An 18,391-nucleotide genomic window follows, 5' to 3' on the forward strand; every position below is an offset into this window, starting at 1 on the left:
TCATCCAATCAGAGAACATTTTCCATTCATTCAGAAAATGCAAAGCATTCTCTGAATGGCACCTGTGCTGAGCAGTTGGCTTCCTGTGTTCACAATGCATCAGGCAGGTTGCTCAGCATGAGACCAGGAAGCAAGTGGAGATCACTGGAGGAGTGGTGCGTATATTAGTGATTTCCAGCTTCCAGGGGCATCAGACAGGTATGGTATACAACGGCGGTGGGCAAGCCGTCAACTGTGGGAGGGCCCACAAGTAGATTGTGACCACAGCTTTGCCTCCCCCAAGCTGCTCTCCAGCAATATGCTGTCTCATGATCTCTGCACTGATGAACACACGCTGGCAGGTGAGTGCTACCTACACAGCGCTGTGTGTGTGTGTGTGTGTGGGGGTACACTGTTGGAGGGGGAACAGAAGACACTACAGGGGGCTGGATGTGAAGGGATGAGACTACACTATTTTGGGGTGGTCCAGGACACTACTGAGGGAAGGAAAGGGGCAGAGGATACTACAGTGAGGGGGGGGGGGTAACGTGAAGGGGCAGAGGACACATCATTTGGGGGTACAGAACACTACTGTGGGGAAGGGGGGCAGAGGAAACTACAGTTGGGGGGGGGGGGTGATGTGAAGTAATTACCACAGCTGTTTCATCTGAGGGAAATCCTGAAAACATGACCTGTTGGGGCACCTTGAGTTGAGAAACAAGGACATTGAACAATCTTCTCACCTCCAGCAAAGTCATCGCTTCCATGCTGTGCTCCATGAGTGGTTCAAGACTTGCTTTCAGATCGCTCTACTGCAGGGTAGTCTTCCCAGTCATGATTGCAGACCGACAGCTGTGAGAGCGAGAGCCGGCGGTGCGGAGGATTGTCTATGTGGACAGCTTTACCCCAGATTGCCTGCATAGTTAGATGTGTCTCTTTAATTATCAACCATGTGAATTTCTAAATGTTGTAACTTCATTAAATGTAACCATATTGCTACACTTCAAAGTGCTTCTCTTCTTTTTTATACTCTGTAGCTCCTGCTGGATTTTGCCTCTAATTCCCTTGTGGATGGACATTTTATGGTATATGGACATTTTTAACCAAATGCTAACCATTTTGGAGTATGCCATGACCCCAACCCCTCTCCTGTTACATGTTTTAACAGCAATAAATGACAAAAAAACAGCCCCTAGACTATTAATTAGAGCAGCAGTGAATGGTTGGTTGCTTGGGTGGCTGGTCGATCTGTCCTGTTTGGGGGAGAGACAGTTGAAATAATCGGCCCCTGTGTGGATAGCGCTACATGTAGTCCTTATAAATTGAAGGTAAACAATTTAAGGTAAACATGCGAAGCATGCAGGAAATGGTTAATTGTGGAAGAAGACAGCCAGCAGACAGAACTTAACATGAAAGGAGATTTTTCAAGTAAGCTTATATTGGATTGTCAAAAATAACTATTGTTTGTATTGCTATCACAATGCTGATATGAAATGAAAGTGTATATACTGTGACTGTACAACTCTTAAAACTTATTCCTGCAGGTCCAGCATATGGTTTTCTCTTTAGTAACCCTTTCTGATTCCAGTTATAAGTCCAACAGAAAGATGCTATTATTAAAAGTGTGTACATAGGTCAGCAATAAATAGAGCCAGCTTTCAGTTCTGTGCCTTCATTGGTCACTTTTATTTTGTCCACCCCATGAATGAATGCATATCTTTGTGGTCACCAAACTATTTCCCAAAAGAATGTTCTACAGGAGATGAATTATTATGCTTAACCAAATCACTACAAGATCTATTGTTTCATTGTTTTTGCACATGTTAAAATCGACATTTTTGGGGAGAAAAGGACTTAAAATTCAAAAATGTTTAAAACATTTTATATTTTCTCAAAGCAGAGGACCTGTAGAATAAGAACCTGCATGCAGGTTTATCAAATCTATATTTCTTATGCGTTCATTAAAAAAGAAGTCTGACCAAAGATTTTTTGGCCATACTTCACTTCTGGTTCCCTTCCTTACATGTCTATTGTAACTATATCTTTGATTTATCAGTCAACACATTGTCCCAGAAGGCCTGGTATCTGCCTGTATGTTTAATGACACACTGTAATCTTGCTCTAATGTTCTTTTCGGACATCAAAAGTTTTTTCCTGGCACACTTCCCATGCAGGTTAGATTGGTGTAATCTCTTTCTGATTGTAGATGCATGCATTTTGATCTGAACTGTTAGCCCCCGTACACACGGTCGGAGATTTTCACAACCAAATCCGTCGGATTTTGCCCGTCTGATCTTGTCCGAAACTGTTGCATACACACGGTCGGACAAAGTTGGCGAAAAATCCGATCTTTCAGAACGTGATGACGTAATTTCGTTACGATGGGACTACATTCAGGCTAGTAGCCAATAGCTTTGATGTAGGAATTTGATCTGAGCATGCGTGGCACTTGGTCCGATCAAAATTCTCTACACATGATCGGAGTATGTCCGATCGAACCAGTTGGTCGGGAAATATTTCCAACATGTTGGAAAATTGGGTCCGACGGATATTCTGACGGAATCAGTCCGATGCATACCACACACAGTCGGATTATCCGACAACGCGGTCCGATAGGACACATTCCGACGGATTCTCCGACCATGTGTACAAGGGCTTACAGGAATTACTTGTAGATCTGGCAATGACATTTTGGCACACTTGCAGACTTTTTAGCATCAGTCAGCTCTTGGGCTGAATTTGCTAAGAAAGACAGTCCTGGAAAAATTACCAGCAACTTCAAATCTGTACCAGATTATTTGGGGATCTCTTTAAATCCCTTGCCTCATAGGCCTACCCAAACCTTTCCTGAGGACCCAAGAAAGCCATTTTCGTTTTGGCTCAATGACACCACAAAAAAAAGACCTTAGATACCCAAGATTTAAAGTGGAATAAACTCCCCTATCGTTTTCAGCCAAGGAAGCTGCCATCTTTGCCTCTGTTTAATCTTCAACTGCTATGGTGCTGCACATGTGATTCGTTATGACACCAGCCATTGGATGGTTTGATAGTTTGGCTGAGAGCACAGCCAATGTGCAGTTAGCATTCCCGGCATGCCTTTTTTTTTTAACTGTGTAAATCGATGGGTTTACTTCCACTTTAAAAAAAAGATTGGTTCCAGCAGCATACTCCCTAAGGAGGTCCTAATAACTAACACTTAATCTGGAACTAGTGATTCTAATTTCATGTATTTGAAAAGGTGACTATGTTGGAGTGGACTTTTTTTTTTACTTCAAAAAATGACAAATCTACATTTTAGTTCATTTCAATTATGAGAATAAATACAGCAGGTCAATTGTATGTGTCACTTGTTGAAGTATATCACCATCAGGTAGTAGATACTATTGGAATAAAGAGCTAATGTTTGTCTTTTTAAATATGTTAAAAGAAAGTCAACAATTGCTGTGCTTTTTTTTTTTTTTCACATGGCTGTAGAACATCAAACATACAAACTATAAAAGTCAACACAAAATCATTATAGTTTGCCTTTAAATCTGGTTTTAGGTTGTAACAGAACTAAATGTCCTGAGTTGTGAGGGGGGTGTAAATACTTTAGGTAGCTCATTTATGTGCACAATCTATTTTGATGTATGTACAGTGCTGTGCAAGTACAGTTTTAGGCAGGTGCGAAGAAGTGCTGTAACATAAGAAGGCTTAAAAAAAAAAAAAAATATATAGATTTCAATTGCTTATTTTTATTGATTTACAAAATGTGCCCAGAAGAAAAACCTTATTTGGTGTGACTGCCCTTTGGCTTCAAACCAGCATCAGTTCTTCTATCAGTTCTTCTAGGTACACACAGTTTTTTTTAAAGAACTTAGCAGGTAGGTTGTTCCAACCATTTTGGAGAACCAGCCACAGATCTGTGGATGTAGCCTGCCTAAAAATCCTTCTGCCTCTTCATGTAATCCCAGACAGACTCAGTGATGTTGAGATCATGGCTCTGTGGGGGACAAACGATCACTTCCAGGACTCCTTGTTTTTTTTACACTGAAGATAGTTCTTAATGACATTCGCTGTATGTTTAGAGTCATTATCCTGCTGCAGAATAAATCTGGGGTCACCTCATGCCTCCCTAATGGTATGGCATGATGTATAAGTATGTGCCTGTGTCTCAGCATTGAAGACACCACTGATCGGACAAAGTTGAGGACTGCAGGTGCAGTGGTCAGCCAAGCAAACAATGCAGCAGATGAAAGACACATCATGCTTACTTCCTTTTGACATCAGAAGATGTCCAGCAGTGGCATCAGTGCAAAACTGGTGGAAACCAGTAGGACTCAGGTACAACCATCTACTGTCCACAGAAGCAAGGCCAGAAGTGGTCTTCATGGAAGAATGACTAAAAAGCCACACCTCTAACATAGAAACAAGGCTTAAATGACTCTACTAGGCATGAAAACATAGGAACTGGGGTGCAGCAAAATGGCAGCAGCTGCTCTGGACTGATGAGTTAAAATTTGAAATATTTGGCTTTAGCAGGAGGCAGTTTGTCCATGAAGAGCTGTACAATGAGTGTCTGCAGACAACAGTGAAGCATTGTGGAAGTTCCTTGCAAGTTTAGGGCTGAATTTCTGCATATAGAGTTGGAGATTTGGCCAGAATCAATGGTGTCCTCAGTGCTAATACAAGCAGATACTTATCCATCATGCCATACCAACAGGGAGGCATGTGGTGAGATCCAAATTTATTCTGCAGCAGGACAGAGCTCCTACAGAGCCCCGATCAACATCATGGAGTCTGTCTGGGATTACATCAAGAGACAGAAGGATTTGAGGCAGCCTACATCCACAGAAGATCTGTGGTTAGTTCTCCAAAATGTTTGGAACAACCTACCTTCCGAGTTCCTTCAAAAACTGTGTGAAAGTGTACATAGAAGAATTGATGCTGGTTTGAAGGCAAAGGGTGGTCATATCAAATATTAATTTGATTTGGATTTATCTTCTGTTTATTTACTTAGTTAATAGTTTATTTTTTTATCAATTACTAAAATTCTATTTTATTTCTAAAAGAATTCTTCATTTATAGCATTTTTTCACACCTGCTTGAAAATTTTACACAGTACTGTATTCTATATACACTACCTAGAATTTTAGGCAGACTTAAAAGCAACAGTCTGTATTAACACAATCTATGCACAAAAAGCCAAATGCATTTGGGGAAAATGTAGTTTCTTTTGCAAGTTTCTGTTCAGATATAAATACTATATAAAATAAATTAAGTTCTAGTTTCTAAGAATGTACAGTGTAAAAGAAGCAGCACACAAGCGATCAGTAACTGTGCCTTTAATATTTTGTAAATAGAATAAGTACAAACTTAAGAATGAGAATCTTAAGTACAAACAGATGATATACATTTATTTCATACACACAATAGTTTAAATAAGCAAAAAATTATTGTTAGGTTTCATCCCTTTTCTAAGGCGCAGAAGGTAAATCTGTATGCAGTACAGACATCTCACATTCACTTTTAGTGCTAGTTCACACCAGATGCAGTTCCGTGCGCTTTTTTCCTGCACTAAAAATGCATGCATAAAGTTTTCCATGTATTCCAATGGCTCTAGTTCACACCAGTGCAGTCAGTTTCAGGTGCAGTAAATAAAGTAAAGCGCGCTGCATTTTTTTCAGCTCAGAACTATACTGAAACATAGCTAATTGGATCAAAAACACATTGGAATTGTGTGTGGTGTGAACTGTAAGCAAAAACTGATCCGGAACGTATCCGGAGTGCATATTTGTGGTGCGAACTTGCCCTTAGGGTATAATTTACCAACAGTCAGAGACGTCTATTAAAGTGCACCTGTCACCTATGTGCAGATGAAGAAGACAATTTACTAGGCTGAATCTGTATTCCTGGCATTGAAGCTAAGGAATTTCTGGCAACATGAGATTTTAAAGTACTTAGTAGCATAAAAAGAATATTATATGCTATTAAGTTACAACCACCTAATCAATGGGACATTCAATGTCTATATTATATTACATACCTCATATATACCCGGGACCCTACTTTTATGTATGAATATTGTTGGCCCCAGCTAGGTGTGGGTGACATCTATACACACTAAATGTTTACTTTGTTCCACCACATTATGGGATTGCTAACCATCATAATACGTAACAATGCAATTGTTTTTGGCCATATACTTTACCAATTTTGTTTCTGAAACTTGGTAGGATGCAATCATGCAAATTATTTGGTTTACCAAACCAGATAATTAGCCATGCTGTATCTGTGCCCACCCCCAAACTTTTCTTTTTCATGGTGGACTCATGAAGCCTGGCTGGAAACCTTGGATTGGTTCATAGGAGCTCAGCTGACTTTTCTCCTGCAAACATTGGTCATAATATTTTTGCCAGGAAGGGGCAACTAACTTTTCCTACTTTATATAGAGGAAAAGTCCACATTTACTAAGAATTTTACACATAATTGCTACACAAGCCATTTTGTAAATTTAATAATTTAAAAAATGACCTTTTCATTTAGCTAGGATTTCCTAAATTTGCCAAAAAAATTAGTCATGGGCCATATTCAGGTCAGCAGGAAGTGAATCAAAGTTTAACAACTGCAGAAGTGTTCTATTAATGAAAATGTGTATTCTGAAACATTTGACTCTTGTAGACCCTGTAGCAACTAAGGAGTACTTGGCAAACGTCCGAAGTGCCAACCAATGTCCCTTTCTGCAGCCAGCGAAGACCTAATCAAAGTGCTGCCTTATTTCTAGAATAGTATTATATATATATTACAATTACAAATATTATATGGTTAGCTTAGATGTTTTGTTTTAGTCTTAAAGAAGATTGTATTTTATGGACCTGCTAGGACTGCAGATCTACTATAGAACTTCCGAAAAAGCTCCATTATCCCAGGACGCTAGTAACAGTATTTTGAAGAATCTGATCAGTGAAACACATTTGATCACCTTGGGAAAGGAAAGAGGTGAGAAAAAACTCTCTAAGTGGAACTGATTTATGACTAGTAGAGCAAAGAAAATTGGGACACACATTTATAAATGTTTTAGTATTATGGGATAATGAAATAAGACATCTGGGTAGTACAGCAATTAAACTTATACATCAGCTCCCTAAGATATTTTTTTTTTTAAATATAATCTCTTATCTTAATATATGTCATTTGTAAAAGGGAAGACCTGTGACAGGGGTATAGGTTACATGCTTACCAGAAACATTTCAATAAAATAAGTTTAAAAAAAAAAAAAAAAAGTTTGTTGTGTCTTGTCTTTGATACCACTGCACAACACACACGATAATGGCTGTGTATGTAAACAGGTGCTGTAGTGACCATTGGCTAGAACCGAAGATGGTCAAGGTAGAAGAATGTCACCGGCACACAGTGGATCTCCAGTGTGGGTCCAAAGCTTTATTCAGTGATCACATTTTAGCAAAAGCAACGTTTCAGAGCCTTGCAGGACCCCTTTATCAGGCATGTGATACCTTCACATGCCTGATGAAGGGATCCCGCAAGGCTCCGAAATATTGCTTTTGCTATAACAATGTGAATGCCGAATAAAGCTTTGGACGCACACTGGAGAGCCACGGTGTCCTGGTAATGTTCTTCTGCCTTGTCTTCATTTGACACCCAGATTTTGTGTTGAGGTCTTGAAATTTGGAAAGGTGTTTAGGGCAAATAAGATTAGGGATTAAGGGGGGTATGGGTAGATGGGGAAAGGAAAAGGGTTGTAGGCGGATGAGAAGGAGGGGTAGGATAGTATTGGTAGGATAAAAACAAAAAGAAGAATTTTCCATTTAGAAGTTATCTGGGAGGCAAGGTGAAGATAATAAACATATAGATTTTCAAGACTATCCAGATAGGTATGAGCTAAAAATATATTTTTAAGACAAATAAATGCTTGTAAACTACCTGGAATTATGGAAAACCTGAACCATTGGTGATCTCCGAGGACAAGATCCAGCAGGTATAAATGAATTAACTGAATAGGTCAGTAAAATGACTGTGATGAGCAGTAACACTAGCCATAACCCCAATCAATGTGTTTCTTATTTCCTTACTGGAGACATATGCACACAGACATGCAGAGCACTGTGCTTTATTTATGATCAAAATCTGGGAAATTTGAACACACAAAACCTCAGCTTACACAGGGAACTGTGGCAATTAGTAATACAGGTTTTTCCGTAGAGGCATTACACACAATATAGATCTTCAAAGTGCAGTAACCTACAGCAACAATTTCAGAAATGCATATTTAATTCAGGATAGAACAATTCCACTCTGTGACATTGTATACTTTTAACTTACTGGCCAGTGCAGACTTCCCATCATAGGTATTTTATGCATTACTAAAATACCGACTGCCTACTGGCAGGTGATAAATAACAGATGTGTGTGTTCTTTAGTCAATTGACGAATGATTTATTTACTTTTGTGTGGTATTTACCTCACATTCAATATTTTACTTTGATGAATTGACCCTCTTATTATTTCATGCAATGTTTCCAAAAAATGGGTCATGTGACCATATCGCATGCAAAATCCTTTAGTTAATTGACCCCATTGCTCTTTACCTTTTTAAGTATCACAATGTTATTTCTTATTATTTGCTCAACTCCAGCCAAAGCGTTTTAATGTTTAGGATAGAATGTGAAGGTTTGGAACCTTTTCTGTATTGTGTTGCGGATTTCCCCTACTGTCTCGTCTTGGGGACACGGGAGAAATGTGTGGTTTTTAATGTGATCAGTGTCTTACTTTCCCTTAATTTTCTTGTTTTGGTATCAGACAGATAAAAAGCGGAGGGTAAACCTTAGTGGAAAGCCAGCAATATGAAATATTGAGAATTTGCTCAAAGGTTTGTGTAGTAATCCAATGTTTTAGGGACGTGTAGGCCTCTTTATAAAGGTGAAAATAACCTTTGAGTAAAGATGTACATGACATTAGGGGAATGCAGTCCTCTCTTCATTCTGACTACAGCGGTAACCGTGCACCCATTGTGTGAATGTAACTTCAGAGGTATGTGTGAGTGATGCTCATCTATGAACATCACCTCAGTGGATTGACATACAAGAATAAAGCTGGCCATAGATGGAGCGATTTTCTTTCCTGCAACCAACAAGAAAGATTTGATGGGGAAATCTCTTCCATGGAGCCACTGTGTTCAACGGGGGGAAGCCATCCCCTCCGGGAGAACAATGTGATTATTTCTAGCATCTAGAACAGCCACTAGCAATAATCACATGTCAAATACCACAGGCTGTTTGTACCCAAGTTAATCAATGGATCAATTTGGGTACATTCAGCCTGCCCATACAATGTTCAAATCTCGTTTCTGCTGATTCGGCTGAGATTCGAACCATCTATGGCTGGCTTAAGGACTTGAAAGAAGTTCTAGCTCTTCCTCAGTCTTTTTAAAAAACATAAAAGTTTAAACTGAAATGGGGCTTTAACTTTACAATTACAAGTTCAAACACGCAGAGTAAATATAACCATTTCATATAGATCAGAAATTGTACCCATTTGAGGTAACACATTAGGCCTCATTTATAAAAACTGTAACAAAAGAAAGTCAGCGGTGCTTTCCAGAGCAATCTACCAGGACTTCTTATCCACTTGATTTTAAAGTTGAAGCCCACTGTTGTATAGTCAAGAACATGCACACAACTGATAACAACCAAAATCTGACAATAAAGCTTGGAAAATGAACGCAGACATCAGTCTAGTTGCTATTGGCAACCTCTTCATTTCTTTTCAGGGGGAGAATAACCTTCATCAATGTACCATTGTAAAAATGCTGTCACATTCTTTTTTATATGCTCTACCCACACCAAGGAAATTAATGTGTGTACACACACACATGGTTACCTACTCAGTATTATAAAGGGGGGACCAGGAAATACAGGGCCTCTTTACCAATAACAATTAACACTGCAGAGTCTCTGCAGTTGAAAGATAGTCAAGCACTTCAAATAAAAACAATAATTGAAATAGAACAATATATTAAAGTTATATTATTACAGATTAATTATTTTACAAAGCTAGCTTCGTTGTCTACTTAGATATAAAAATAGAAAACAATAACTTGGTTTACACCTTATGCCTTCAACTCCATAATAACTTGCTCAATGAGAGGTCCTCTTAGAATATATGGTGCAGGCAGCCACCGCCAGGGCGAATGCTGTGCAGACTGACATTTTACACGAAGACAGGACAAGATGAGAACACCCAGTCACAGCTGAGCAGTGTACACAGGCACCAGAGATGTCACCATCACTGGTTCCCATCACTTCTGACTGCCAGGTGACATTATACAATGCACACAACTACTCTGAAGACTTGTATAGAACACACAGTTATCTGTCTACATTCATATTACACAGTACATTGCTTTTCTGCAATTCCCCATAAAGCTTATGTCCAACTTGCTGGAAATTTTCGCAAAGCACTGACGTGAAATGATAAGCTTTGGAAACGACTGTACTCATTATGTTCCATTATGTACTCAATAGGAAATGTAATTGTTTTGCTGCGTGAGAACCTTAGACACAGCTGTATTTGTAAAACGATGTGCCTGTAGGTGTTCCATTGACCTATCTGTGCCTCCAGCTACTTCAAATTAACTGGAAATATGTTAACATTTCCCAGTAGACACAATATTTATGTCATGGGTGTGTACAAGCTATGAACCTGAACCTGCAGATAGAAACATATAAATATTTAAATGTTCAAACCCTAACAAGTAGTAAATGAGCTTTAAAATAAGCCATCACTGACCTCTGTAGCTGCATGTACTGTGGAAAATGCATGTTCAAATTACTCCTGTGCTTCTGCTGTAAAATTTGAGGATACATTGCTTCACAGTGCCTGTAGCTACAGAGGTCAGTGATAGCTTACTTCAAAGACCATTTACTGCTTGTTAAGAATCTGTAAATATAATGTTCATAGCCTGACCATATGTTCACTTTAAAGGCGCAAGCTAAAAAACAATACTAGTTAAAAAGGCTTTGCCTTACTGTGCTATTTAGTGAAGTCTGTCCTTATTCTGAACTGCAAAAGAATGGGTTTTGCTACCAACTTTACTACAGCTCCCAAAGTTACAGTTAAAATATCATGTAAGCCATATAGCAATGCACATTTCATACAGCTCTCATAAACCAACAGCCACAAAAGTCGGTGCTGAGCACTGTCACACGACTCCTTTCTCCACTTCTTTGAATGAGAGGAAGTTGTTCTGGTCTGATGTGAAAGGATTTCTGCATTTTATTACATATATTGCTGCAGCTTACTATTATAAAAAAGAAAAGTAGGTATACACAAGCCTGATATTAAAGTGATTGTAAAAGGCCTGCTCTGTGCAATGGTATTGCACAGAGTGGCCCTAATCATCCTCTTCTGACTCTAGGCCCTCTCTCTTCTTCATATGCCCCCATAGGAACCTGCTTTCTATGGGGGCGCACCTGCAGGCTTGCTCCCGAGCACGGCTGTGCACATCTATAGAAACAAACAGCATGGCTCGGCTCTGCGCCCAACTTCCTTTCTCACAGGATTTGATTGACAGCAGCAGAAGCCAATAGTTCCTGCTGCTGCCTGTGTAAAGAGGGAGAGAGAACAGTACTGGCTGCAGACAGGCACAGTGCTGGATCAATATAGGTAAGTATATAAGGAGGTGAGTGGACAATACACTTACTGAGACGTTTTTGCCTTCGTGTAATAAATGTCTTGCTTTTAGAGCCCCTTTCTGAAAGTTTATTAATTTTATAACTGACTTGGGTTTTCCTTTACCAGGAACTGTAAAGCTGTTTGATAGAGCAACCAAACTATTAATTAAATTTTTTTGGTCAAAATTAGCAAAGCAGTCAACGACCTATAATGGTAGTTTTGATGGATAGCAGGGTAGTGGGATGTAAATTGCCAAAGTCGAGCGTGGTGGAAAAAGCACTCTGATTTGACAAAATTGCTGTAGTTTTTATTTCTGTTCTGATCACACACAGTGGTGCTTTGGAGAGATACCAAAATATAGAAAGTAGAGTGTACAAATGTCTCATACTCAGAAATGCTTGTCATTACCATTAATCCTAGATATTCTACCAGCTCAAGTAAAGAATGCAATTTGGCTCTTAATCTAAAAATGGATGGCAGGCTGTGCTTAGAGGGTACATGTAAGCACTACACTACAAGTAATTAGATGTACATCTAAATAAGTTTAGTATATAATCAAACAGCATCAATTTATAGTCGTGTTATTTATCTTACAGGCACTCTTTATTTTTGCAAATTAATATCATTTTTTTTTATATTGTTGTTGTATTGTAATTTTTCTGCATGAAATGAACATTTGCCTGTTGAAATACTCTTTCTCTGGAATTAGTCATTTATCTTACGGCCCCTATATTTTATACCCATCAAGAAGGAGGGCTCCTTTTCCTGCTCTTCAATATGGACACAACATTGATGATAAAATGCACCGTTGGCTAGAAGCTAGCCAAAGTATGAGAAATAAATCCTGTGCGACTCATCTTTAATGAATTTACTTTATATACGGAATGCCGCAAAAAATGATAATACAATGTGTACATGGGTAAATTATTATTTATGTGATAAAAGCTGCAGGTTCAGAGAACATTTATTCGCTGTGCTTCTTAGAAGGTTGTCTGAATTACACATCTAGCAGGGAAAATGTACTAAACCAAGATCCATTCTGCATAACTGCTATTTATCTTACACTGTAAGATAAAGAATTCCCCATCCTTCAGCACAGGTTCCTGACTGGCTCTGAACAGACAGATGCCATGTGCTCTTGCCATGGCATTTCGAAAGCAATGCAATTTTTATAGCTGATGTCCTTGTGGTATCTGAGCCAGTAACAATCGTCTATAATTCACGTTTTATATGAATGTTTTAGTCTTAATAGTTTTTTTCAAATGGCAGCCTAATACATTTACTGCATTTTCCTCTAGCTATACCCAAATACCACCAAACTGCTCTCATGTTGATATTAAGGGCTTGTATACATGTAAACTGCATTATTTGCAGCAATTTATGATCACTGCACCGCAGTGATGTCTTGTAAAAAGAACTATTGCCTTTACATAGTCATGTACTTTACCTGTCTCCGTAAGGGCCTATTCACATCATGTGCATTGAGTTGAGTTAATCAATGCAGGCCCAAGGCAATGACAAGTTGAGATCTATTGCCACCCAGCAAACAGAAAGGCAATTGCATTAAAATACGTTAAAGAAAGAAATATATAAGTATTTTGGCTTCAGCTGTAAACCAAAAAAACAAACAAAAAAACACATCAACAGATTGTGTTAAAAAAAACATATGTCACGCAATTCAATCCAAATGCAATTGGTGCATTAACGCGCGCTAAACACAATACATGTGGTGGGAATGCAACTTTAAGCACTAAAACAGAATACAAGAGAGATCAAAAAATTCATGCACATAGCCTTATTTAGTTACAAATGCTTACTGATTGGGATCTTACATTTAGAGTCCATGGAGTACAACTAGATCTCAATCGGAGGACTATATGTCAACTTGTATTCCTTCCAGTAAAGGCTCCACTGGGGATTAACAAAGTGCTAAACATCTCAGTTGGTTTCTTGGTAAGAGATTGGTTGCTGTAGCATAATCCATTTCTCTGAACCAGTATGAGAGGGTTGAGAGCTGACAATGGAATGTTAACTGACAATCTCCCTCCATGTTCTAGAACTGTACATAGAAAAGGCTAAAGCAAAAAACAACAGACTTTTTTTTACAAGATATTGACTCCATGTCATCATCAACAGTGACAGCTCAACTTTTTCCATGTTTGTGAGCGCAACATGGACACCTAACTGCAAATTTCACCTCCTCACAGACCTGATTAAGAAGAACATTTTTTTTTAAGTTTTAATATAAAACTGTATACTCTTGGCAGCTAATAAACTAAATTGAAACAAAAACATAGGCACTGACGATGCCATGACAACTCCTTAAAACACTTATTCTGATGATGGCTGGTAGAAAGCTGGAGACATGTTCACGGATTGGGTTTTTTCAAGTCTCGTATCTGTTTAATCAAGTAGTTTTTTTCATCTGAGAACTGTTCATCATCCGTTCTCTCCTTCTGGAAGCTGCTCAGGAACTCAATTAGCTTTGTCTGGTTTTTCAGCAGGATATCCACAATTGGCTGTGTTTTGTTTGGATTTGCTACAAACACCTAAAGAGAAAATCAAAAAATTTCAGGGAATACAAGAATTTACTGTAATTTTCATCCATCATGGTCATAAAACGGTCCCTCACCCACTCGATAGGGACTCTAGGTTTCTCCAAGGCCTGGGCAATTGTCCATTTGGCTGCTATGAGCAAATAAGATGCCAATTTATGTTGACGAGCGAATAAGCCCAAAATGGGGCAATGCAAGCAGCAGAGCAAATTTGGCCTCCTTTCGTATATTTAAATAGAACAGGGAATACAGCAGACCAAACACTCTGGACCAAAAGCCCACCAACCGAGGGCAGGTCCACCAGGTATGTAGAGCATCCCCATGATGGCCACACCCCCAAAAACAGTGATCAATATAAGCCGGCTTAGAATGGGCAATACAGGCCGGAACCCAACACCACGCAACACATCTAAGGTGGCAGTGAAATGCACATTTTAGAGGGATTCAACAAAATCAAAGTTTTAATACAGATCAAAAAAACATAGTAATCATTGTGGTATTAATTTTACTCTGTTAAAACAGAGTTCCACCGAACAATGGAACTGCCGCTTATCGTGTCCCAACCCATCCGTCTCACATTTGGCATCTTTCAGGGGGAGGGGGGGGGGGGCAGATACCTAATACATATATAATGTAATGTATATATCTAATACAGGTATTTGCTCCCAGAATCTGCAGCGATCTACACCATGTCTAGCCTCTTCTCCACTACCGCAACCCCCCCCCCCCCCGCTGTCTTCAGGGAGACACACGGGTCACAGAAGACAGCAGGAAGAAGTCAGGACACGCAGTAGGGAACCAGGCTGTGAAGCCACAAGGCTTCACTTGCTGATTTCCTTACTGAGGTTGTCGGCGCCTCCATCCGGGAGCTGAGGGACGGGTCGGCTTCGGGTGAGGACATCACGGGTGCCCTGGACAGGTAAAAAGTCAGCAGCTGCAGTATTTGTAGCTGCTGAATCTTAATTTTATTTTTTTCAGCGGAACTCCACTTTAAGTCCACTGCAAAGCACAAAATAAGTTAACATTAAATAACTGTATAAATAAAGAGGTTTCCACATTTCTTGTTGGATCAGAACAAGGTAAAAGCACACTGAACATTCTTAAATTCATCACACTCTATGCAGCATGTAAAAATAGATCCAAGTTATTTTCTCCATTATCCATGACGTACAAGAGTTTGGCCACAGGACTCATGCACGTTATCTGGCTCTCCACTAAGATATCTTCCATATGTCTTCCCTGTTCTCTGACAGAAAACAGAGCGGCCCCCATTTCACACAACTGCCCTAATAACTCACCTTAAAGACATGGAAAGCTTCAAACTGAATGTTGGGGCTCTTATCTCGAAGTAGATTCATCATGAGCTTCAGATTTTCTGGTTTGCTGATGTACTTTGTCATAATGGAGAAGTTGTGTCGATCCAAGATCAGCTCACCCAGCAGCTTGTGAGATAAATAGAAAATATATTTACACAACTGTCATATAGTTACATAGTAGGTGAGGTCCATCAAGTCCAACCTATGTGTGCGATTATAAGTCAGTATTACATTGTATATCCCTGTATATTTTGGTTGTTCAGGTGCTTATTCAATAGTTTTTGAAACTATCAATGCTCCCCTACTGAGACCACCTCCTGTGGAAGGCAATTCAATGCCCTCGCCGCTCTTACAGTAAAGAGCCCTCTATGTAGTTAATGGTTAAACCTCTTTTCTTCTAATTTTAATGAGTGGCCACATGTCTTGTTAAACTCCCTTCCGCAAAACGTGTCTCCCTTCTGGCCACGTGTCTTGTTAAACTCCCTTACGGCCACGTGTCTTGTTAAACTCCCTTCCTTTTATCCCTATTGTGGGGTCACCAGTACAGTATTTGTAAATTAAAATCCTATCCCCTCTCAAGTGTCTCTTCTCCGGAGAATAAGTTCAGTGCTCGCAACCTTTAATTCATAACTAATAACCTCCAGACCCTTTATTGGCTTTGTTGCCCTTCTTTGTACTCACTCCATTTCTAGTACATCCTTCCTGAGGACTGGTGCCCAGAACTGGACAGCATACTCCAGGTGCAGCCAGACCAGAGTCTTGTAAAGCAGGAGAATTATGGCTTTATCCCAGGAGTTAATCCCTTTTTTAATGTATGCCAATATTCTGTTTATTTCTATAGCAGCTACTTGGCATTGCATGCCATTGCTGAGCCTATCGTCTACTAGGACCCCCAGGTCTTTTTCCATCCTAGATTCCCCCAGAGGTTCTCCCCCTAGTGTATAGATTGCCTTCATATTTTTGCCATCAAAATGCGTTATTTTACATTTTTATACATGAAACCTCATTGGCCATGTAGTTTCTCAACCCATTAATTTGTTCAGATCATCTTGCAAGGTTTCCACATCTTGCAGAGAAGTTATTGCCCTGCTTAGCTTAGTATCGTCTGCAAATACAGCGATTAAATGGTTTACATCCTCCAGGTCCTTTATGGATAAATAAAATTGGATTGGTCCCAGCATAGACCCCACTACCCACCCCTGACCATTCCCCATTTATCATTACCTGCTGAACAAGCCCTTGTAGCCAGTTTTCAATCCATGTACTCACCACCTTATGGTCCATGCAAACGGACCTTATTTTGTACAGTAAATGTTTATGGGGAACTGTGTCAAATGCTTTTGCAAAGTCCAGATACACCACGTCTATGGGCCTTCCTTTATCTAGATGGCAACTCACTTCCCCATAGAGGGTTAATAGATTGGTTTGGCAGGAACGATTCTTTATGAATCCATGCTGATTACTGCTAATGATACCATTTTCATTACTAAAATCTTGTATATAGTCCCTCATCATCCTCTCCAAGAGCTTTCACAGGGCTGTCTTTAACGCAGGGCAAATGGGGCATCTGCCCAGGACCCATTCATTGTTGGAGGGCCCCAAACGCTGATAAGTCAAGTGCATTAGTTTTCTCCTCTTTATCCAGCTTGGCACAAGTTAAGTGAAGTCACGTCCCTGCAGTGTCTGTTCTTCTGGCCTGCCCCTTCCTTATCTCAGTCTAAGTGGACAGAGTCTTCCCCAGCGACATGCCCCTCCCACCCCTCCTCTACGGGCTGCTGAACTACATTGCCCTGTACAGTGACTATACTGTCTACCTCTGAGACACTGTGTGCTGTCCTGAGCTGGGCTCCCCCTCCCACCACCTCTGATAACTTCTCAGGGAGTCTCAGCTGCTGCAGAACTTCTTGGGGGAGTGCAGGGTTGCTGTGTGTTGGAGTGCAGGGCAGTGATTGGCTGCTGCTGCAGAACCTCTTGGGGGGAGGGGGGGGGGGGGCGAGGGCTGATGTGTGTTGTAGTACAGGAGAGTGATTGGTTGCTGCAGAATTTCCTGGGGGGGGGGGGGCAGGGCAGGGTTGCTGAGTGTTTTAGTGCAGGGCAGTGATTGACAGCTGTGGGCTCAACAATAAGCCCTCTTCCCGCTTCTCCACCCTCAACAATAACCCCCTCTCCGCTTCTCCACCCTCAAAAATAACCCCCTCTCCGCTTCTCCACCCTCAAAAATAACCCCCTCCCCGCTTCTCCACCCTCAAAAATAACCCCCTCCCCGCTTCTCCGCCCTCAAAAATAACCCCCTCCCCGCTTCTCCGCCCTCAAAAATAACCCCATCCCCGCTTCTCCGCCCTCAAAAATAACCCCCTCCCCGCTTCTCCGCCCTCAACAATAACCCCCTCCCGCTTCTCCGCCCTCAACAATAACCCCCTCCCCGCTTCTCCACCCTCAACAATAACCCCCTCCCCGCTTCTCCACCCTCAACAATAACCCTCTCCCGCTTCTCCACCCTCAACAATAACCCCCTCCTGCTTCTCCACCCTCAACAATAACCCCCTCCTCGCTTCTCCACCCTCAACAATAACCCCCTCCCCGCTTCCCCACCCTCAACAATAACCCCCTCCCCGCTTCCCCACCCTCAATAGCCCCCTCCCCGCTTCTCCACCCTCAACAATAACCCCCTCCCCGCTTCACCACCCTCAACAATAACCCCCTGCCTTGCCTCGCCACCCTCAACAAAAATCCCTTCCCCGTTTCTCCACCCTCAAATAACTTCACTCCCTTCTTCTCCACCCTCAACAATAACCCCCTCCCCGCTTTTCTACCCTCAACAATAACCCCCTCCCTGCTTTTCCACCCTCAACAATAACCCCCTCTCCGCTT

General features: G+C 40.7%; 1 protein-coding gene across 3 annotated transcripts in view; it reads right to left on the bottom strand.

Annotated features, from left to right (window-relative positions):
• Positions 1-5,287: 5,287 nt before the first annotated feature.
• The window catches only part of CAB39L (calcium binding protein 39 like), a 162,765-nt gene continuing 149,661 nt past the window's right edge, over positions 5,288-18,391 (bottom strand). For all 3 annotated transcript variants that reach the window (XM_077484243.1, XM_077484244.1, XM_077484245.1), the window contains exons 8-9: positions 15,503-15,646; positions 5,288-14,198 (exon numbers count right to left, since the gene is read on the bottom strand). In XM_077484243.1, the coding sequence (XP_077340369.1) occupies positions 14,019-14,198; positions 15,503-15,646 (324 nt within the window). In that variant the 3' untranslated portion in view covers positions 5,288-14,018. The remainder of the gene's footprint in view (positions 14,199-15,502; positions 15,647-18,391) is intronic.

Source organism: Lithobates pipiens, unplaced genomic scaffold (assembly GCF_037356315.1).
Source record: "Lithobates pipiens isolate NorthernLeopardFrog02 unplaced genomic scaffold, aLitPip1_a1.2 Scaffold_16, whole genome shotgun sequence".
Taxonomy (NCBI): domain Eukaryota; kingdom Metazoa; phylum Chordata; class Amphibia; order Anura; family Ranidae; genus Lithobates; species Lithobates pipiens.